Below are 24,076 nucleotides of genomic sequence, written 5' to 3'. Positions count from 1 at the left end.
TTTATTTATTTATTTATTTTAGTTACAGGGGTCTCACTCTGTTGCCCAGATTGGCCTCAAATTCCTGGGCTCAAGTGATCCTCCCACCTCCTTCCTAAGTAGCGGGGACTACAGATGCATGCCACCACACCCAGCCCAAAAGATCTTTAGAGATAGAAGTCCCTTCCATCCCACCCACATAAGGCCGTATATGGCCTATGATTGCTTGACTCAGTTGTAGAAATAAATACAACAAAATTATCACTCACAGCTGGAGAATCAAAAGGGCTGAGAAGATGGAAATAGGCACAAGTGATGGGTAACTGCAGTGTGGTGGAACAAACACTAAACTGACAGTCAGAAAAACTGGGTCGCATCCAAGTTCTGCTACTTCTCAGCTGTGTGACTAAAGACAAATCATTCAACTTCCTAATTTCAGCAACTATTATAACTATCGTTAACACTGGTTGAGGCCTTACTGTGAACCAGACACATATATTTATTCCTCAAAAACAACACTATGAGGAAACCAAGGCACAGAGAACTTTAAGTGATATATCTAAGGTCATATGATCAGTAAAATCAGAATGAAAAACCAAGTTGACTCCAGACCCCATGCTCCTAATCAATACACTGCATTTTCTCTATAGAACAAGGTAATGAGTATTTCCTCAGGTGGCTCTCACCTGGATTAAGGAAACCAAAGGCATTTACTGGCCTTTTATTGAATACGAAGTAGACAGGACTTAGCAATGGTGACTACTTTTTATAGGGTCACAGTAATTAGGGGAATGGGGGAGTTGGGCGGGGAGGGCAATAACACCACAGTGGTTTATGGCTGTACCTTTATACTTTGCAAAGCCCTGGCTCTTGTTATCTCTACCTATTCTATTACTTAAAACCTACTAACCTGTGAGGCAGGAAGACTATATAATATTATTATACCAATTTTACAGAAGAGACACTAGCTTAGGGAAGTTAGGAGGCTGGGCATCAACATACAGCAAATATCTTCAGGATGAATATAAAATCCCCCAAATTCAAGCCTCTGGCCTTTGCCCTATGCCATTCCACAGACTGGTGCCCCTCGGTATAACTGCTCATGTGATTGCCAGCCAATATGAAGAGGACCAGTTTGCTTACAAGGGAGAGTAGGTAATTTGCTCATCTCTCCTGAGAGAGGAATCTCTCATCACCCTCAGTGTGCGGGGTCCACAGTGGGGCAGAATCTACTTGGCCAGGAGCCCTGGGTGTCGGTGCTGTCCGTGGTGGGGGATGGGGGGGATGGTGCAGAGACAGACTCCCTGCTCTGATCCTTATACCTGCCTCTTTAGAAGCTTGAGAGCAGTGCTTCCTGGAAATAGCGAACTGGCTCTCACCAAGCCATTTCCATCCCTAGAGTCGCTAGGGGTCATCCCAAGCATATGAAGGTCACCGGCTTTTGCTGATGCCATTTTCAGCCAGCGACTTCTGGTGACCACAATCTCACCCATTCCAAATAATACATATCTATTAAACAGCTGCATTTTTCCCCTCTCTCTTTACAGACTGATCCAGAACACCAAAAATCTGAGATACATTGAGCCCGGAGCATTTATAAATCTTCCCCGATTACAATACCTGTGAGAAATTTTCCTTTTTAAGCAATTGGGGAGGGGAAGATGGGCATCTGATGAAAATCAAAACAAGGAAAAGGTTGGAAAGATTTTGTTTAACCATATACACGGCATTATTTGCATGTTCCTCTTCAGCCTTCTGATTTAAATTTAATTGGCATTTCTTGTCAGCCACCGTGCTGGGTGCTTTTGTATACATGTAAGTGGTTCCCAACATTTTATCTGTCCTAAACCTCTGGGAAGAACATCACCCCTTTGCAGTGATTTTCAAGGTTGACAGTGGGTATGGGAGATGGAGGTCATAACACTTTAAAGAGGGTAAATCAGAATCTCTGAGGTGAATAGAGAATAGGTGAAAGTGAGAGTGGCAATTCTGATTTGACTCTCATCACTGTTTCAGAATTACTGATCTCCTGCATCTCATGTTTTTTCATTTGTTCATTAAATGAAAACATTTTAAGTATTGCCTTAAAGTAGACACTATACCATATAAAGTAAATCATTATTTTCCACTTCCCATTAACTCTGTCAGTTAGCATTAGAAACTGAGTACCACTGTAGCCTTCCACAATCATTGCCTTGCCAGCAATACCAAAATTTCTGAAATCTATGAATTTATCACTATGGATCTTCTCACATATCAAGTCATCCCTATACATAAAGAAAAATTTAAGCTGCCCTAAAACAGACATCCTCTCTTTCTTCTTTAAATTTCATAAACTCCTCAGAGAATGTAAAGTCCACCTCCCATCACTGCCCAAAAAAAGGAAAACAAAGAGAAGGGACATCTCTCTGGTATTTCACATCATCAGTCTTGCTCTGGGGCCTTCTACAAGAGCTGCTACTGGAACTGGCATAGCTCCTTTGTTAACTCTAACACTGAACAATTCCAAAGGTGTTCTGCTTTTCCAAACCTACAGGGTGTCTATAGGGCATATAAGCATACGGTAGCATCAACTACTTTGAAAGAACACAAGAAAATCCCAGAACCAAATTTGACCACTGTGGCTCTTATTATCTAAGAAAAATTTATTTATTAAATAGTATTTTCATCCAAAACTGTGATATTCACCCAACTCAAGTACACATTGCAGTCTAATCCCACACTGCTATCCCCAGCTATAGACAGAGCAGAGATCCAGTGTGACCTGGGCTTTTGGATAAGGAGGACAATCAGAGAGAGCCAGAAGAAAAACCTGGCTTTGTTTCATTGTCACCAGGGTGATAGGCAGTTCACATTAGTTGTCCAGAGTCCAAGACCAGTGAATCTACAACTCAGTGGAAATCCAGATGCCTAGACTCTGAAGGAGCCCCATTCTTGTAATAAAATATTCTTCAATTTTACCTATCACTTAAGCCTGTCTTCTCTTTGGAGGCTAAATAAAAGGTGGGAGGAAAAGAAGAGTTGTGAATAGCTCCAAACACCAAAATAAATTTTAGTGATTTCAATGAGATGCAAAGAAGAACTTCCTGAATTGCAAGGTAGCTAAATAAGGGAAGATTTTTAATAACAAGCAATATGGATTTATCATAAAAGATTAATCTTCTTGAAGTATTTGAATTAAAACCTGCTCCAAAATTTAAGGATGCTTTCTAGAACTATCAAGAGCATGTAATAAACTAATTACCAAAAGAAAATGGAACACAATACAGTAGGAAAATGTGATTGATTTAATAAGAAAAGACAGGCTAGAAATATAAATGAAAAAGACCTTTAAATTTTACCCCAGTCCCCAAATCTCTAAATAGGAGTCATTAGAGCATCTTCTCCTGTAGCATCAGGGACTTCTGAATTCCAACAATCTTTCTCAGCTAAAAGTAGTCCTGATAACGCCAAACTCAGTAATTTTTTTTTTTTTTTTTTTTTTTTTTTTTTTTTTTTTTTTTTGAGACCGAGTCTTGCTCCTGTCGCCCAGGCTGGAGTGCCAGTGGCCGGATCTCAGCTCCCCAGCTGGCAAGCTCTGCCTCCAGGGTTCACGCCATTCTCCTGCCTCCAGCCTCCCGAGTAGCTGGGACTACAGGCGCCCGCCACGTCGCCCGGCTAGTTTTTTTTTTTTTTTTTTTTTTTTTTTTTTTTTTTTTTTTTGTAAATTGTTTAGTAAGAGACGGGGGTTTCACCGTGTTAGCCCAGGATGGTCTTGATCCTCGCTGACCGTCGTGATGCCGCCCGTCTCGGGCCACCTCCCAAAGTGCTGGGATTACAGGCTTGAGCCACCACGCCCGGCCAAACTCAGTATTTTTAAATTTAATGTGAAAGTCGTATTTGCAAAATGCTTTTGTACTCCCTTTTTATCTTTATGTCTTACTAACAATCACTTTTACCCACTCTCTGCCCACTACCCTGTCCCTAATCACAGGAGCATCTGTAACACGGGCATCAGAAAGTTTCCAGATGTTACGAAGATCTTGTCCTCTGAATTAAATTTCATTCTGTAAGTACCAGGCTGATTGCTATGCATAACAGTTTCCTATTTGCTGCTAAAATTTGGAAAGTAAATATTTCTTATTTCTTTCCTCAAGGGAAATTTGTGATAATTTACACATAACCACCATACCAGGAAATGCTTTTCAAGGGATGAATAATGAATCTGTAACACTGTGAGTAAACTCTCAGATTCATGTTCTGCCATACAGCCTCCTGCTATTCTCACTACTAGGTTGGGGTGAGCTTTTTCTCATGTTTTACCACATTCCTCACTCACTGGTGACATTCTTCTTGACCTAAAATGCTAAGGGTGAAGGGAGCTGTGTAAGATCACAGCTGGGTCATATGTTCACATGACAAGCAACCAACCAATTCAGTTTAAAGTTAACCTAGGCCCCAAGGATTTTTAGTGACTGAGTCTCAAACTTATGAAATTGTTCACTGCATTAATGAAGAATGCTCTAAGGCTGGGAAGACACAGTCTAAAGAGGTGTGGCTTTCCTGGCTAAAAAATAGCACAGAAATTTCAAGATTTCAACAGGGAAGAGTTTGGAAGGATATTCTCCAAGTAGGAAAAGTAGTTTATCAATGGACCTTGCTCTGTCTCTCATTTTCGCCTTCCTCTTGGGTCCCTCCCACTTTGCTTCTGAAGCAACACTATCTATACCCATTCTCTCTATCCCTTAATACTTAAAAATAATGTGTTTTTATTTGACAGTTACTCTTCAGGTTACCAGGCTATCCTTTCATGGTGTTTCCTAAGATCTCACTATTCAAAGTATGAACCATCATCTTCAGCATCTTCTGAGAACTGGTATATTAGTCCGTTCTCACATTGCTATCAAGAACTACCTGAGTATAAGAATTTATAAAGAAAAGAGCTTTTAATTGGCTCACAATTCTGCAGGCTGTGCAGGAAGCATGATTCTGGCATCTGCTCAGCTTCTGGGGAGGTCTCAGGAAACTTACAATCCTGATGAAAGGTGAAGGGTGAGCCAGCACCTCACATGGCCGGGAGCAGTAGGAAGAGAGAGAGCAGCGAGGTATCACACACTTTTAAACAACCAGATCTCATGAGCACTCTATCACAAGGGGGATGGTGCTAAACCATTCATGAGAAACCATCCCCATGATCCAGTCACCTCCCACCAGGCCCCACCTTCAACATTGGGGATTATAATTTGTAATAAGATTTTGTGGAAACACAGATCTAAACTGTATCCTCTAGTTAGAAATAGCTCACCACAGACCTACTAACTCAGAATATGCTTTTTACAAGATCCCAAGTGATTCACATGTACATTACAGTTTGAGGAGCACTGCACTAAGGTAACTCAACACATGTTCTTCACAGGACACTTACCAGACTTCCTTCCCTCTGGAATCCCTGCCATACATCTTCACATGGGAGCCTTCCACTGCCCTACCATTCAGAAGCAGCATCCTGGGAACCATATTTTATTTTATATTATTTTATTTTTGAGACTGAGTCTCACTCTGTCACCAGGCTGGAGTGCAGTGGTGCAATCTCAGCTCACTGAAACCTCTACCTTCTGGGTTCAAGTGATCCTCCTGCCTCAGCCTCCTGAGTAGCTGGGACTACAGGCGTGTGCCACCACACCTGGCTAATTTTTGTATTTTTAGTAGAGATAGAGTTTCACCATGTTGGTCAGGATGGTCTCAATCTCTTGACCTCATGATCTGCCCACCTTGGCATCCCAAAGTGCTGGGAATACAGGCGTGAGCCACCACACCCGGCCTCATTTCTTTATACCTAAAGCCCAATGACCCTTATTTAATTCTGCTCCTAAAATCCATATCCCTCTCACTCTTTCTGCTTTGGTTACAGCCCATGGCAAAATTGTGATGAGGCAATAAAGGAGCTCACCCTTAAAGAAAAAAGAGAGAACATGGATTGGAATGACTCTGAAATGAAGAGATAGATGTGAAGCAAAAGAAGAGACCATCTCAGAGGACTCTCTTTTATATCACTGGATTCCTTGGGTACACTGCATTTGTATAGTACTTTTACTTTGTGTAGGTGTAATTTTACATGTATAGTTGTCATGTTACAAAGCTGTGACTATGTAGCTTCATCTCAGATTACTGCAATCAAAAGAATACAGAGCAGCAACCACAAATAATTTCAAAAATAACCCATACTCTTTACTTGCAACTCTTGAACACTGGGAAGGAGACTCTATTGATCCTAGAAATATTTCTCAACAGTCTCTCCACTCCTGCCACTTCCCTCATACACCACAGCTCTACCTGCTGCTTATAAAGTGTTTTCAACTCACCACTGGATCTGGAACTACTCATTCATCATGTCCCCCACCAAAAACAAGGTATTCACCAAATAAACTCCAAATGAGGTGATATCACATGCCTTCGGATTTGGGGTCTCCCCATGTCTATATCAAGAATACAAAATACATAGGATTAGATTCATGTCCTCAAGAAGTTCATAATCTCAATGAGGGGAAAGACATAAAATAATAAAAGGATAATACAAGATACTAGATATTCACTATCAGAGTATGTGGTACCTAGAAATAAGATCTTAGAGAAGTCCTCTTGGGCTGGGGAAGTCAGAAGAGGCTTTATAGTGGAGCTGATAGACTTGACTCAGACCTATGGAATCAGTAACATTTATATGGGTAAGTGTGATAATAGCATCTAATATTTATGTAGCCCTTATTAAATACCTGCACTGTTTTTAAGTACTTTTTAAGTCTCATAGCAATCTTATGAGGTAGGAACTATAACCCTACTTTTAGATGAGGAGACCAAGGCACCAAGAGGTTAAGTATCTCTATCTCAGGCCAAGATGTGGTCCCAGGCAGTCTGGCTCCAGAATCATGTTCTTAACATTTATGTGGTACCACATACAGAGAAAGGCAGAGTCAGGAATCCAAGTGAAGAGACAGTAGGAGCAAAAGCATGGCAGGAGGAGAACAGGGTGAAGCTACTACTTGGGAGTAAACATGCTATTTAAGGAATGGATAGTGAGTTTAGATAACTGGCTGAGATGGAGAAGACATTGAATTGCAGAGACCCTTAAGTGCCAGAGCAAGGAGGCAGGCTTGGAGGTAACTCTGGAAAAAGTAACAAAATAATCTACTCAATAGAGTAGACTTTATTCAAAGATCACAAATATCCATGACTCCCTTCGATTTTGATCTAAATCTAAAAATAATCAGAGATCAACAGGTACTCCTCCCAGGTAAATGTCCAATGATGGGAGTGGAGTGAAGTAGGAATGAAAGGGCAGAAGACATGGAGGAGGGTGAAGAAGAAAATCAATGTTGGGATAATCCACAGGTAACTATGAGCTCACAAGACTGGGACACCCCATCAGACTCAAGGAGTAACCAAAGATTCCTTCTCACACATCATACTTCAGTATGTGCACAGAGAGCTTCATGGTTTTCTTATGACAGGGACATTAACTTATGTTGCTCATGATTTTAAGAAAAAGAGTTCATGCCAGTAGGGTGTAATTTCCCCCACCCTGAAGTTAATAAAGATTGAGGCTCTGTCTCTCCCAGAGAGCCTGTGGGACATTGTAGTTCCATCCCCCTTCTCATTCTTGGCCCTTCATCTGGAAGGGGAGTGATGAGTCTTCTCCCTAGCACTTGTTCTCTGCCGAATGGGCCCCTCTGTAAGCAAAGGATCATGTGGAGCACCCTGCTGGAAAAAGGGTATTACACTTAAAGAGGAAAGCCTTATTTTCTCAGCTATAAAGTTCAACTCTCTAATTAGAAAATAATGAAAGCAAGCCTTCTCTTTTCATTATTAGTGGTATTTGAGATTTTGCCTTTTGTAGAACCTGTCTTGCCCTCCCCCGACCCAAATCTTTACCAACTGTGAGCTCATTTAATGAAAACAAAACACTTCACTTGATGCTGGAGAAACTCAGTGGGGCTAATGCTAAAACTATGCATTATGCTCTTATGTCCCTTTATAGCCACTTTGGTTGTTTATTAAATCTCCTCAAGAGGCCACCTTGAAATGTCCCTCCTTCCCAAATAAGCAGAATTTAGCTGCACTACCTTTAAAATATTCTAGGTGATTGGTCACACCAGTCTCAAAAAAAAGAGACAGTCTTGATTCACATCTCAACTCCACAAAGAAATGGAAAGGTCATGGCAATTAATTTTCTAAGACCCTACAGAGAAGTGATGTCTGGAAAGGCATGACAATTCCAGGCTGTATCCATGATAAGACACAGTAGAGAGATTGCTGGGTCTCTCTATTGTGTTGAAATAGGGAGGCTGGGCTTCAGTCCTGGCTCTGTGTCTAACCAGCCAAGCAGCCTTGGTCAGGTCATCCCACTTTGACATACCTCTGTCTCTGTCTATTCAAAGGGATTACTGCCTCCTGTGAATCAAACCACTTTGCATCAACTACACAATCATCACAATTACAATTAATCACAATTAAAAGCTCATACTTAGCAACCTGGAGCAGGCCAGGTGTTTTAGATCATCTTAAAAACATCACATCTCATCACCTCCTTTTAAATGGTTTTTTTTTTAATTTTTAACTGACAAATTGAGGCACTTTCCATTTGTCTTTTCATTGACAGATGGAAAGAACAGTATGATGAACAGCCCTATACACCTAATGTAGATTCATCAACTATTAGCAGCTTGCCGCACCCACTCCATCTCTATGTATGTGAGTATATGCCACACACTGCCCTTTTGCCAAGCCATCCAAAAGAAGTTTATACACATCATGGCATTTCATCCCTAAATACTTGAGCATGTATCTCTCTAAAACACTGACATTCTACATAACTACAATGCCATCACACCTAAGAAAATAAACATGAATAATATTATCTAACCTACAGTCCATATTCAAATGAAAAAGTCTTTTATAGATTTTTTAGAACTAAGAATCCAATTAAAGTTTATGCACTGCATTTTTGCTGTTACTTCCCTTTGTCCTCCCAACCTCACCTCCCACATCTTCCCCCATCTCCCAAACTCTCCAGCTTCCTTCCTCTGTTCTGTATGACATAGGATCCTTTGAGGAGCCCAAGACAGTTGTCTGGATTCCACTGACTATATTGCCATGACTAGATTCAGGTCAAATATTTCTACAGGAACACTGCAAAGGGGGTGCTGTGCCTCTCACACTACATCAAACCAGGAAGTACATTATGTCACACTGTCACACAACTTGGCTGCTTGCTTAAGGCAGTGACTGCCAGATCTCTATTGTAAGAGCACATTTTCCTCTGTCATTAACAAGTAAACTATGGTGGTACACTGTGAGTTTGTGTGACTATTCAGTTGGCCAACAACTTTTCATCCAATGGTTTCAGCCTCCATTGATTACACAGTTGTTACAAGGGGAGTTCAACAAAATGGTAGTTTTTTACATGCTATCATTCTTCTACATGTATTAGCCAACACCTTTCTGTAAAGAAGACACTTACTTTTTTCCCCCTTTTCCCTGTTCTCTCTTGGTCTGTCTCTTTCTGAGTATCACTATAGAATGTAAATTTTTCAAAAAAATTTATTCAACATATTGGAATCCTTTATTGCTATCATTCTTTCTGATGCCTGTCACCCTTTTTATTATTACATATAGTAAAGACATGTAAGTTGACATGAACATGGCTGAGATAGAAGGAAACATGAAAACTCAGTGCTGCTGAGAGGCAGGAGGCACAGCAATCCAGGGAGAGGGATCCCTTGCTATAGAGACTGTGAGCCCCCAGAAGTGGGGGGACCCTGATTCATAACTAGGGTTACAGCAGCACATAGTAACCAGGTCACAGGTACCCATCTAACCACTGCCAGCACATCCACTAGAGAAGTGTCTTCCTACATGAGGAATTATTCAGCTATAAAAGGACTTCAGCAAAGTTCCACACAGGGAAGAAAGTGGTGAATTTAGGATTTCCTTTCTTTAGAATGCTGTTTGTATAGTCATTTGAAAACAAAATGTACTTACAAATATACCACCCTATTTTCTAAAAGGTATCTTCTAAAACAGCATGCTTTGCCTTTTAGCAATGGGGCCACTTTTTTGAGACCCTGAGTATCTATAAACATAAATTAAGTTTTCTTCTTCAAAATCATCCAGAAACCAGTTGATCCAAAAGGAAACTATAGAAGAATTTCTAATACTGTTAATATTAGAACCCCAGAAATGCTTTTAGAGTCCTTGGGGATACTTGGGGTTCATCATAAAGCAGCATTCAGAATTAGAGTATCATCTGTGACTAATATCTAAAGCCCAAATCTTATTTTGAACAAAAAGATGCCATTCTGTCTGATTCACAATTACTGACATTTGAGTAGAGAACCTAGACAATGCTTTAAAGTTAGGTACAGCTATTGTAATAGAGGAGAAGTTGGGGAGGTGAAAATCTTCATTTTGTGCCTGTAACAAAATTGTCAAAGTAGAGCAAAGGAAGCCTTCCTCATTTAATTCTGACACCATGATGTTTTGGAAAAAAGTTATCTGAAGTGACTCTCCAGATGTTTTTTCAAGGGCATTAAAAGCATTGTGCAAGCCTGACAGCATGAGGTCTCCCACTCACATTTGTAATTTCTCCAAAGTAAGGAAGCTTCTCTTTTAATCAAAACAAGGCAGCACATTCTATTGTGTGTGACTGGTAAGAAAAGAGACAAGAGCAACTGAAACAGTGGGCCACGTTGTTTAGAAAGTTGAGACAAGCAGGACTGAGGCTATTCAGAAAAAAAAAAAAAAAAAAAAAAAAGACATGGAAAATGTCTAAAGCCAAAAAAGTCCATGATGCTAGTACAGACCAAAGGTGTCTGAGAGCCTTCAGCATGTGAGTACATTTGGGGCAGTCCAGGTCACTGACCTGACTTGCTCTGCCCAGGAAGAGAAAGACCCCCTACCTCAGTGGAGAAGGATGATAGTTCAATTAAACAAGATGCCTGTATTTGACAGAAATCCTGTCCAGAGCATGGAAAGGGAGATCCTTTCCCTCTGTTGTGGTCAGAAGGCTGGAGGCTACTGCAAAATATAATAATAATAACAATAGGACCAACACATCAAGCATTTATCGTATTCCAGAACCTACTTAGAAATGTTAAACACATATTTACATTTTTAGTCCTTACAATAGCTTTATGAGGTTGATACTATTATTATATTTTCAGATTAGGAAATCAAGTTACAGAGACAGTAAGTAACTTGCCCAAAGTAATTCAGATTGTAAGCAGCAGAGCTGGGATTCAAGCGGTTGGGTTCAGTGCCTGCAGACTTAACTACAAGGGTACACTTACAGCAATGACATTGTGAGTCTAACAGAAAAGCATAAAATCCTAACATGTATCAAAACAAGGATCAGGGCAGCATGCAGCTGTGATGAGTAATGGGCTCATGGGCATCTAGACAACTATTAGCAGCTTTGGTGAAAACAAAGCAAGGGCTCTTTTTTCCTCATCTACTATATATGTAGTGCCACCACTTAGAAGGTAGAGAAAGCAATTCAGGAACTAGACTCTGGATACAATTCTAAGCCAACAACCATCTGATTTGCCCCATGGGAGTGATAAGAACAATATCATCCTATGATATACCCTAGGGCAAGGGTTCTCAAACTGGCATATGACGGCTCACTGGGAGGGCTTGTTTAAAAAGTACATATTTTTTGGATACCACTATTAGTTTCTGATTTAGTAGGTCTGAGTCTGCATTTTAGACAAGCAACTCCAGGTGATTCTAATTCAGTGGATGGAGGAGAAAGCTTTGATAAATATTGGGCAAGAGTCTAAGAAATCAAACTTAAGGAAGTTCAGAACAAAGGGTGTGATTCCTTTATCTAAAAGAGACTGCTATAAAGGAATGCAACCCCTAAAATGGCAGGAGACTGCCAAAGAATAATATCCTAAGTGTAAAATAAAAAATAATTCCGGTGAAACTGAGCTTCTAAGGAGGCAACAAGGTTGTGTATAATTATGCAAGACAACAGGCATCAACCCTGTCCCTATGTTCTCAGATTGCACAATATAGAAGGGGAAGAAAGCTACTGAAAGTGGCATCCAGTAATCCAATATGGGAGAGCTAGTATGTGAAGCTGATTGGCTTCGCCTCCATTGCTTCATCCTCATCTGACCCATAATTATATTTTACGTTTTCTTGTTTACCTCCTCCAGAGAAACATATCCTCCTGTATCTAGAACAGTCCCTGGCACCTGAGAGTATTACAGTAAATATGCATTAAATGAATGAGATGACCAAATGGGAGTATGTAAGATGAATTTCTTACCATAAATCGTAACCAAACAAGTTTGAAGGCTACTGACTTAGATGGAAATACAAGTTCTTTGAGAAAGGCCTGTGGTGTGATGTAAAGTTAAGCTGCTTGAATCTGCCAAGACCCTAGATTCTCTTTGCAGGGTTGCTGGAAGTTGGCCAGGGACAGGCTGTGGGGTGTGACTTGAGAAATGGTTCAGAAACCTCAGATTCTACAATATAGAAGGGAATGAAAACTATTGAAAGTGGCATCCAGTAATCCAATATGGGAGAGCTAGCATGTGTAGCCGTAAACTCTGAAGAAGCTCAGAAGAAAGCATATGAGAGCCTGGGAAACCATGGAAGCCTCCCCCTCCCAGGGAAGGGCAAAGCCGCTGCTTTACCCAGGCTATTGACTGAGCTAGGTACCAAGCATTCTGTGAGGCCCCAGGGGTTTAAGAAATGAATTAAATATGCTCCCCTGCCCTCTTTGAACTGAATCTAATGAGGAGACTTAAGAACTATTTTGTAACCTCTAGTTATATTTTCTGAATTTCAGAGTTTACATATTATACTTCAAAATGAGTCACGCCTTTATTTATATGTTGGTCTGTCTCAGCTGTGTTGTGGGTTGGTGGGAGGAGATCATACATACATACACACAGAGTACCTACATGCTGCTGATGTTACACACATACACACACCCCGCAAAGTGAAGTTCCACGCTCATTTTATTTAACAAAGACTAGAGAGGCCTTGAAGACAACAGCTACCTGGAGCAGGAATAAGTGAAGCATGTTTCTGAACCATTTCTCAAGTCACACCCCACAGCCTGTCCCTGGCCAGCTTCCAGCAACCCTGCAAAGGGAAGTTAGGGTCTTGGCAGATATAAGGAGCTTAACTGTACATCACACCACAGCCCTTTCTCACGTGGGTTTTACATCATCATTCACAAAGAACTTATACAAATATTTCCATCTAAATCAGTAGCTTTCAAACTTGTTTGGCTATGATTTGCGGTAAGAAATTCATCTTACATACTCCCATTTGATCATCCCATTCATTTAATGCATATTTACTGTAATACTCCCAGGTGCCAGGCACTGTTCTAGATACAGGAGGATATGTTTCTCTGGAGGAGGTAAACAGTAAAAACGTAAAATATAATCATGGGTCAGATGATGATAAAGCAAAGCAGGCAAAGCAAATCAGGGAAGGAGGATAGGGAAAGTAGGGGGATAGGAAATCGGTGTTTTAAATAGGGCAGCCAGTAAAGGCCCCACTGAGAACATGACATGAAATACAATCCTGCAGGAAGAGGATGGGTAGGCCATAAGGATATCAGCGGAGGAAAAGTAAAACGAATCAGCAAAACTGATGTGCTGGAAGTAGCCCCAGACAAAGCATATCCTAGTCCCATTTATGCCAGTTGTGGGCTTTAGACAAGTTACTTTCCTTCACTGAGTCTATTTCCTTCTTTGCAAAATGACGATGTGCTGCTTGATTCCCTCTAGACTCCTTTTTAGCTCAAACATTTCCCTGTATCTGTGTTCTAAGGATCCTCTTATGTCTTATTCCGGGTAGAAGTATATATGTATGTATGTATGTGTATTTATAGGTATATACCATAAAAAATGGTGGGATAAAATTTCATAAAAATTAATACCCTAATTACTTGCAAAATGCTCTAATACTTTTTATTTTTTCTATGTAGTTTTTTTAAATGCTGGTTATGCCCAGGTAAATTGATTCACTACCCACTAATGGTCTTAAAGAACTGTTTACAGTCAGTGAAATCTTCTTGGTTGTGGAGCCAAATTTGACATCAGCAAAACCACACACTCATCCAAGAAAAAAAAAGCTGGCTCAGTGCTGGAGGCTTCCTCTGCCCTTAGCTTTCAACACCCAGAAAACCCATATGCCCACACAGGCCTGCAAAACCAGAGGAAAGGCTTAAGTGTTAAACAGCTCTGGCCTCGGATCCCAGCTATGCCACTGTTTTCCTTTTGACATTAAGCAAGCTACATAACCACACTGAGGCTTAGGTTTCTTGTCAGTATAATGGAAATGATGATAAGGATTGAATCATAAAATATACATAGAGTGGCTGATGAAGTATCTAGCACTTAATAGATACTTAATAAATTGATGGTGGTGATGACGATAGAGAACCAGATATTATGAATGCCTGTAATAATCTTAGTAATATATGTTACAGGAGGAAAAATGTGTTTCCAAACTGTTTCTTTCAGTTTCTTCCCATTCCTAAACCCTCTCCTCCCTCCTTCAGCAAACTATATGGAAATGGATTTGAAGAAGTACAAAGTCATGCGTTCAATGGGACGACACTGATTTCACTGTAAGTATTTGCTCATTTCCCCAGCTCACGAATAAAAATGAAATATTACTCTGGCTACAAGATCACATTCAATCTTCAGCAACTAACTCAGGGCAAAAATAAACTTTCAAGTGGCTAGCCCTCAGTGTTTCATGCATGTTACTAGGCAACTGGCTGGCTAGAAACCCCACAGCGCCCTGATTTCAAAGACAGATGCAGCCTGGATACATTGAAGTTGACAGTTTACTGAAATATTCAACACCCTACTTTATGCCTCCTCCAACTCAGTGCCTCCCTCTCTAGCCCCCTCACTCAGGTTGATGGTGTGTTAGAGGAAGCAGAATTCCAGAAAGAAATTCTTCCCTTGGCCCCACTGCAGATAAATCAGATAGCACTACCATTTACCAGTCTAATCAGCCACAACAGACCCATTCAGGGAGTCCCATCTCTGTACTGCTAGTGCGGGAGGAAGCTCATTTTCCACAAGGTAGGGAGCTTTGTGTTTTCACCACACCCTACCCAGTTCTTCATGTTAATAGCCTTTAACTCAAGAAGAGCATCGCTACTGTTTCCCTCATTGTTCTCGACCTCTCTTTCCTTCTATGGATCCTCTTCTAAAAGAGTGGCATATTCACAAAGTTTGTGGGGCTGGGGACATTTGAACCACAGCAAGTACAGGGTGAGGTAACAGTCACCCTACAATTTGTTCATAATAAAAACTGAGAGCACATGAAAAGTTCAATTAAAGCCAAAATTAAGGAAAATAAACAAAAAGGCCTTTAAAATAAACACGTTGTGTAAAGCGTAATCTAGACTAATGCTTCTCAAATTTTTACACACCTAAGAAGAACCTGCAGATTTTTAAAATACAGATTCCTGGGCCTTACCCCCAGAAACTTGGATTCAGTGGATCTAGGTAGAGCCTGAGGATTTGCAATTTTAACAAGCTTCAGGAGATGCTGATGCTGTCAGTCTGAAGTTGGGTAGCACAGTCTAAACTTGGGTAGCAAAATTCTGCACAATATGCTGTTTATTTTGAATGATAGGTATCTATTATAAAATAGGTATCAGCCTCTATTATACTGATACATGCTATATAGTTTGGTGGCTAAGAGAATAGACTTAAGAGACAGTGAGTAAGACTCAAACTCCAGTCCCACTATTTAACAGCTGGTATGACCTTGAGCAAGTTACGTAACCTATCTAAGCCACAGTATCCTCATTCATAAAGTGGATCCACTAATAGGCTTGTTTTGAAGATACCCCCACCAAAATGAAAAGATCTGTTTCATATCCTCAATACTTAACACAGTGCCTGGCACATAGTAGGTGCTTATTTATTATGTACTATACAATATAATTAATTATAAGTAAACAATTAAACAAGATTATATTTTTGTGTGCTTAGTACAGCATAGTAGCACATACTAAGTGTTCAAGAAATGGTAGAATTTTTAAAGTTTTCTCCTATCTTGGAGTGAATTTGCCCTCATGTTCTTTTTGACTTGATGACTTAATGAAAGGTTCATTAACAAGCATCCTTAAGTTAATGAAGGGTTCGCTCAGGCCAATTGAATCGATTTCTGCCAAACTTAAATCAGAGGCATTTATATCATCTCCTGGCACAGTTCTCTCAGATGCCTCATTCCATTATTCACTCAACAAATGTTTATGAAGCATCAGCTGTGTTTGAAGAAACATGTCATATTTTGAGGGGAAATGAAGATGATTAAGTCCTAGTGTCGCCCTACAGGAGCTTACAGCACAGGAAGAAGCATCTCCAAATGCTGTATAAACTATACATTAAGTACCAACTAAAACAGAAGCAAAGCATGAAGCCTCCCCAGAGAGAAGTAAAGTTCTCTGGAATTTCAAGGCAGGAGGAAAGGAAAGTATAAAAAGTCTCTGGGAAAGGTGGGCTTTGAGCTGGCATAACTTAGGCAAAAATAGAGGAAAAACGCCTTCCAAGTAGAGGACAGCAAGAAGAATGGTCCAGAAGAGGAAGTATAGGATGTGTTCACAGACCAGCAAATAGTACTTTCTAGATACGAGTTAGGGACAAAACAGGAAGAGCCTCAGATGCCATAGTAAAGAGTTTAGACTCTCTTCTCCAGAAAACAAGAAGCCATTGAAAGTTCTGAGTTGGAAGTATAAAATGAGTGCTTAAAGAAGGCTCATCTGTTAGCAGGAAGGACGGAAGGCTGGAAGGGGTAGGGCAGGGCTAGAGACACAAATGCCAGGGTCATCTGAATAGAGGGGATGGCTGAAATCCTGTGTGGCTGAGGTTACCTGAACAGGGGGAAAAACAAAAGAAGTGAATATTAAATTAAAGGGAAACAAGATGAGCATGAAGAGCAAGAGCAAAATAAAACAGATGGGAGGAAAACCAACACAGTATGTCTGTGTGAGGTCAGGAAAAATTAGAAATATAGGAGGGAAGATTTCAGGTGGTCAGCAGCATTTCAGCTGTTACAGAGATACCAAAATGGGTACGAACTATGAAAAGTCCAATTAGTCAACATTCTGTATGCCCTGCATCTCACTGTTGTAAGAAAGAGGCAACCAAGGACATGAGTCAGTTTGTCAAGAACAAACTTAATTTCATTCAACAAACATTTATTAAGCACCACTGATACACTAAGCACTGTGTTAGGTACTGAGTCTGCGATGGTAGAGAGGACACAGTCCCTGCCCTTTTGAAGTTTCTGATCTATCAAAAGAGACAGGCCAAAAAAGCAAATAATAGATAAAATTATTACAAGGGTAATATATACTATGAAGGACATAACCTGTTACTGAGATCTGAGAGAGTATGAGGGGTGACCAATTTAGGCAAGGTACCCAGGATGGCCTCACCGAGGACGTGATATTTAGGCTGAGCCTGAAGGATGACAAGGATTCCACTGTGGCAACAGTGAGGGAAGCACATTACAGAAAGAGGGAGCAGATGTGCAAAGGTCCTGAGTTGGAAAAGGAACTAAGTTGGTAAGTCCCAGGAATTGAGAGGAGGCCAGTATGGCTGGAGGGTCTTTAGCAAGGGGGAGACTGAAGATGAAGGAGATGGAGCAGGATTGAGCAGCCATGGGAAAGGAGTCTGAATTCTCTTCTAAGGGCAAGGTCACCCATTAAAGAGTTTAAGTAGCAGGGGAGAAGCAGTTTTCAAAATTGTCAAGCAAAATTTTCAAACGATGCATTCAACCCTTCCTCATAAACAGGCCTGTCCAAAGTTGTTCGGAACACAATGATACTGAAGTCCTGCAAAGTTCGCAAACACCTGACTTACTAAGGCAGCACAGGACACAGGAAAGATAGGAGCAGCTCCAGAAGGTGGCCCTGGGCACCTGATGGGGTCTAGGAGTCAGTCCCTACTGTTCCCAGAGCACCCCAGCTGGGAAAACTTTGGTGGAACTTGTGGATTCTTCCACTGTGCTTCAAAAGGTCATCCTGCCTGTGCTTCTCACACTTGCAAGGTCACGTCATTGGGAGAATTCTCAAAAGTGACCCCCAGGAAAATGTGGGAAATTGATTTATTTTTTGACCAAGTTGCGTAATACAGAGTTATCAGTATACAGAAAGATCTGGGTTTTAGTAAAACATGTGAAATGCTCTGTCATGAAATTTGAACAATTAATCTGACTGGGTTAACACAAGAATAATTTGCTCACAGAGTCCAGTTTCAATGATGTATAACTATAACTGAATATAATTAAAACAAAACACATCAGGAAGAAGAGTCATGGAGGTTTAGGAAGAAAAAATTGTTTTGATTTAGATTTTAAACAGCAATTGACTCTGACAATCTCATCTCTTTGAAAGTGGAAATACACCCAGGGGATGGGACGATGTGAGATTGACAGGTGGATTCTGATGAAAGGGCTGAGGGTTTCCAAAGAAAATGCTTAGTAGAAATGTGGAAAACAGCCACCCAGAGAGTGAAATGCAGGGGCTTTTGCAGTTCTTAAACAGCAAGGAGGGTAGGGAATGGATGTTAGTATGTTTGTTTTGCTGTGTACACTGTAATGGTGGTAAGGGAATCATGTTCCCATGCTTGAAATCATCACACCGATAGATGCACACTGTGCCCACCATCCAGGGTTTTCCAGATGCTCTGTCAATCACAACCATTCTCTTATAGAGAGGAAGTGCTCAAAAAAAGGCTGGCAGGCTTGAGCCCAGGGATTCCTCTTCTAGTTCCCTCGACTACTCAGAGAAGGGCCTGTGCTTAGAGATACCAGTGCCAGGGCCCAGAAAGGAGGCTGCCTAGGAGGACCAGATTGTGCTGCTCCTAAGGAGTTTAGCCTGAATGACTTTGAACTCAAGGCAGCAGAGCCCTCAGGGAGCTACTTCCATAACAGCTTTTGGCTTCTTCCACGGCCTTGAGAGTAGTGGCCCTCAACACTTTTTCCATGACACACACACACATCTGGCCATGATCATTTACACTGCATAGCCCCATGGGGCAATTTTCTACAGAGGCTGTAAGTCCTCTTTCTTACCCACTGAGAAATGCATATCTGAAAGAAAAAGAATACAAATTACACTACAAAAGGGATAACTCTGAACAGACCCTACTTTTTCAACTTGCAAACTTCAATATGTAACTATTAGCACACTCTGAGACCTCCAAGGTCACAATGGCTGAGAGGCTAACAAAGAGTAGGTTGCACTTCAGCCCTTCAGCCTTGGCCTCTTGGAGCAGCACTTTCATCCTTACCCAGCTGTCTGGTGGTAAACTTTCATAACTCCAAGACAGGAGGGGGTGAGTACTTTAAGTTACAGGACAGAGTTCTACCAAGTGAGGAGGGAGTGGAAGAAAAAAGGAGCAGCCAAACACACATGCCAGCAATTTCATTATTTCATTAAAAACTAGCATGTCTTTTTCCCACTCTCCCTCCACTTCCCCCTTTTTCCCCTTCTAACCCTACCGCCATGCACATAGGTTGGTCTAAATATGTGTACACACAGCTATGAATGCTTACACATGAGGTACAAACTCCACTAAGGAAAATGTCCTTTCCCACAGGGAGCTAAAGGAAAACATACATCTGGAGAAGATGCACAATGGAGCCTTCCGTGGGGCCATGGGGCCAAAAATCTTGTGAGTAGAGTGGTGCTGCCTCCCCTCCCTGCCCAGTGTACCCCAACAGGACTGCTTAGGGTGATCCCTCCACATCATCCCCAAGCTGATATGTGAGACATCAGCCTCTACACCTGAAAAGGCTGCTGGTGGAAAGACCAAGTGTATCACAGCTGCCATAATAAAGTACCCCAAACTGACAGGCTTAGACAAAAGAAATTCTGTCTTATGGTTCTGGAAGACAGATGTCCAAAATCAAGGTGTCAGCAGGGATTGGCTCCCTCTGAGGGCTGTGAAGGACGCATCTATTCCAGGCCTCTCCTAGCTTGTGCTAGTTCTTTCTGGTTGTGGCAGCATAACTCCAATCTTCACATGGTATTGTGTATGTGTGTGCATGTACGTATGTGTGTATGTGTGTATCTCCAAATTGCCCCTTTTAATAAGAATAGCAGTCATATTGGATTAGAGACCACCATAATAACCTCATTTTAACTTCACTACCTCTGTAAAGACCCTATCTCCAAAAAAGGTCTAAGGTACTGAGAACATCAAGATATGAATTTGAGCAGGGGACACAATTCAACCCATAACACCAAATATGGGGGGTGGTGGCCTCATGTGCTGGCAAAGAGGCTGGCTACCCACCTGGAATCCATTCATGGGAATCTAAGACCAGAGATCTGGCTTGCCCCTGGCACTTGGCTGGACAGGGCTGAGGTGCTGTCAGATTCTCTGAGGGTGCAAGGATTAGGACCAGGCTCTCGCAGTTAAAGAGGGTTTAAAGGATACATGGGAAATTGCTTCCAAGATGGCCAAATAGGAACAGCTCTGGTCTGCAGCCCCCAGGGAGACTGATGCAGAAGACAGGTGATTTCTGCATTTCCAACTGAGGTACCTGCTTCATCTCACTGGGACTGGCTGGACAGTGGGTGCAGCCCACAGAAAGCCAGCTGAAGCAGGGCGGGGCATCGCCTCACCTGGGAAGCACAAGGGGTCCAGGGATTTCCCTTTCCTAGCCAAGGGAAGCTGTGAGAGACTGTACCTGGAGAAACAGTACACTCCTGCCCAAATACTATGATTTTCCTATGGTCTTTGCAACCAGTAGACCAGGAGATTCCCTCCCGTGCCTGGCTCAGTGGGTCCCATGCTCACAGAGTCCAGCAAACCAAGATCCATTGGCTTGAAATTTTTGCTGCTAGCGCAGCAGACCTGAGATGCTGGAGCTTGGCGGGGGAAGGGGCGTCCACTATTGCTGAGGCTTGAGTAGGTGGTTTTACGCTCACCGTGTAAACAAAGCTGCCAGGAAGCTCGAACTGGGTGGAGCCACCGCAGCTCAGCAAGGCTGACTGCCTCTCTAGATTCCACCTCTGTGGGCAGGACATATCTGAACAAAGGCAGCAGCCACAGTCAGGGAATTATAGATAAAACCCTCGTCTCTCGGGACAGAGCACCTAGGGGAAGGGGCAGCTGTGGGCACAGCTTCTGCAGACTTAAACGTCCCTGCCTGACAGCTCTGAAGAGAGCAGGCGTTCTCCCAGCACAGCGTTCAAGCTCTGATAACAGACAGAATGCCTCCTCAAGTGGGTACCTGACCCCCGTGTAGCCTGACTGGGAGACACATCCCAGTAGGGGCCGACAGACACCTCATACAGGAGAGCTCTGGCTGGCATCCGGCAAGTGCCCCAATGGGACAAAGCTTCCAGAGGAAGGATCAGTCAGGAATATTTGCTGTTCTGCAGCCTCTGCTGGTGATACCCAGGCAAACAGGGTCTGGAGTGGACCTCCAGAAAACTCCAACAGACCTACAGCTGACAGGCCCGACTGTTAGAAGGAAAACTAACAAACAGAAAGGAATAGCATCGACATCAACAAAAAGGGCATTCACACCAAAACCCCATCCATAGCTCACCAACATCAATGAGCAAAGGTAGATAAAACCACAAAGATGGGGAGAAACCAGAGCGGAAAGGCTGAAAATTCCAAAACTCAGAACGTCTCTTCTCCTCCAAAGGATCACAACTCCTCACCAGCAAGGGAACAAAACTGGTCAGAAAATGAGTTTGATGAGTTGACAGAAGTAGGCTTCAGAAGGTGGGTAATAACAAACTTCTCCAAGCCAAAGGAACATGATCTAACCCATCACAAGGAAGCTAAAAATCTTGAAAAAAGGTTTGGCGAATGGCTAACTAGAATAACCAGTGTAGAAAAGAACATAAATGACCTGATGGAGCTGAAAAACACAACACGAGAACTTCGTGAAACATACAACAGCTTCAATACCCAATTTAGTCAAGTGGAGGAAAGGATATCAGTCATTGAAGATCAAATTAACGAAATAAAGCGAGAAGACAAGATTCGAGAAAAACAGACTGAAAACAAACGAATAAAGCCTCCAAGAAATATGGGACTATGTTAAAAGACCATATCTATGTTTGATTGGTGTACCTGAAAGTGATGGGGAGAAAGGAACCAAGTTAGAAAACACTCCTGGCTATTATCCAAGAGAACTTCCCCAACTTAGCAAGGCAGGCCAACATTCAAATTCAAGACATAAAGACAACACCACAAAGATAATCCTCCAGACGAGCCATCTCAAGACACATAATTGTCAGATTCACCAAGGCTGAAATGAAGGAAAAAATGTTAAGGGCAGCCAGAGAGAAAGGTTGGGTTACCCACAAAGGGAAGCCCAATGAGAAGATGCACAATGGAGCCTTCCGTGGGGCCATTGGGATCTCTCGGCAGAAACCCTACAAGCCAGAAGAGAGTGGGGGCCAATATTCACCATTCTTAAAGAAAAGAATTTTCAACACAGATTTTCATAGCCAGCCAAATTAAGCTTCATAAGTGAAGGAGAAATAAAATCCTTTACAGACAAGCAAATGCTGAGAGATTTTGTCACCACCAGGCCTGCCTTACAAGACCTCTTGAAGGAAGCACTAAACATGGAAAGGAACAACCAGTACCAGCCACTGCAGAAACATACCAAATTGTAAACGCCATCGATGCTATGAAGAAATCGCATCAACTAATGGGCAAAATAACCAGCTAGCATCATAATGACAGAATCAAATTCACACATAACAATATTAATCTTAAATGTAAATGGGCTAAATGCCCCAATTAAAAGACACAGACTGGCAAATTGGAAAAAGAGTCAAGACCCATCGGTGTGCTGTATTCAGGAGACCCAACTCACATGCAGAGACACACATAGGCTCAAAATAAAGGGATGGAGGAAGATCTACCAAGTAAATGGAAAGCAAAATAGCAGGAGTTGCAATCCTAGTCTCTGATAAAACAAACTTTAAATCAACAGAGATGAAAAGAGATAAAGAAGGCCATTACATAATGGTAAAGGGATCAATTCAATAAGAAGAGCTAACTATCCTAAATATATATGCACACCCAGTACGGGAGCACCCAGATTCATAAACCAAGTCCTTAGAGACCTACAAGGAGACTTAGACTCCCGCACAATAATAATGGGAGACTTTAACATCCAACTGCCATTACAGGGCAGATCAATGAGACAGAAAATTAACAAGGATATCCAGGACATGAACTCAGCTATGAACCAAGTGGACCTAATAAACATCAACAGAACTCTCCAACCCAAATCAACAGAATATACATTCTTCTCAGCACCACATCACACTTATTCTAAAACTGACCACATAATTGGAAGTAAAACACTTCACAGCAAATGTAGAAGAACAGAAATCACAACAAACTGTCTCTCAGACCACAGTGCAATCAAATTAGAACTCAGGATTAAGAAACTCACTCAAAACTGCACAACTACATAGAAACTGAACAACCTGCTCCTGAATGACTACTGGGTAAATAACAAAATGAAGGCAGCAATAAAGATGTTCTTTGAAATCAACGAGAACAAAGGCACAATGTACCAGAATCTCTGGGACACATTTAAAGCTGCATGTAGAGTGAAATTTATAGCACTAAATGCCCACAAGGAAAAGCAGGAAAGATCTAAAATCAACACCCTAACATCACAACTAAAAGAACTAGAGAAGCAAGAGCAAACACATTCAAAAGCTAACAGAAGACAAGAAATAACTAAGATGAGAGCAGAACTGAAGGAGATAGAGACACAAAAAACCCTTCAAAAAATCAGTGAATCCAGGAGCTTGTTTTTTGAAAAGATCAACAAAATAGATACACTGCTAGCAAGACTAATCAAGAAGAAAAGAGAGAAGAATCAAATAGACACAATAAATAAATGATAAAGGGGATATCACCACTGATTCCACAGAAATACAAACTACCATCAGAGAATACTATAAACACCTCTAGGCAAATAAACTAGAAAATCCAGAAGAAATGGGTAAATTCCTGGACACATACACCCTCCCAAGACTAAATCAGGAAGAAGTCGAATCTCTGAA

The 24,076-nt window shown here is 41.5% G+C and overlaps 1 protein-coding gene across 1 annotated transcript in view; it reads left to right on the top strand.

Moving 5' to 3' along the window:
* LHCGR (luteinizing hormone/choriogonadotropin receptor) overlaps positions 1-24,076 on the top strand; it is a gene marked incomplete at its 5' end in the record, with an annotated part of 48,656 nt that overhangs the window by 6,486 nt on the left and 18,094 nt on the right. The window contains 5 exons of the mRNA XM_017868832.1: positions 1,527-1,601; positions 3,953-4,027; positions 4,116-4,193; positions 14,543-14,611; positions 19,614-19,688. Coding sequence (XP_017724321.1) covers positions 1,527-1,601; positions 3,953-4,027; positions 4,116-4,193; positions 14,543-14,611; positions 19,614-19,688 — 372 coding nt within the window. The remainder of the gene's footprint in view (positions 1-1,526; positions 1,602-3,952; positions 4,028-4,115; positions 4,194-14,542; positions 14,612-19,613; positions 19,689-24,076) is intronic.

This window comes from Rhinopithecus bieti, unplaced genomic scaffold (genome assembly GCF_001698545.2).
Source record: "Rhinopithecus bieti isolate Rb0 unplaced genomic scaffold, ASM169854v2 scaffold_4758, whole genome shotgun sequence".
Classification (NCBI taxonomy): domain Eukaryota; kingdom Metazoa; phylum Chordata; class Mammalia; order Primates; family Cercopithecidae; genus Rhinopithecus; species Rhinopithecus bieti.
The sequence above is the reverse complement of the archived record's forward strand: the minus strand, read 5'-3'. Positions and strand labels throughout refer to the sequence as shown.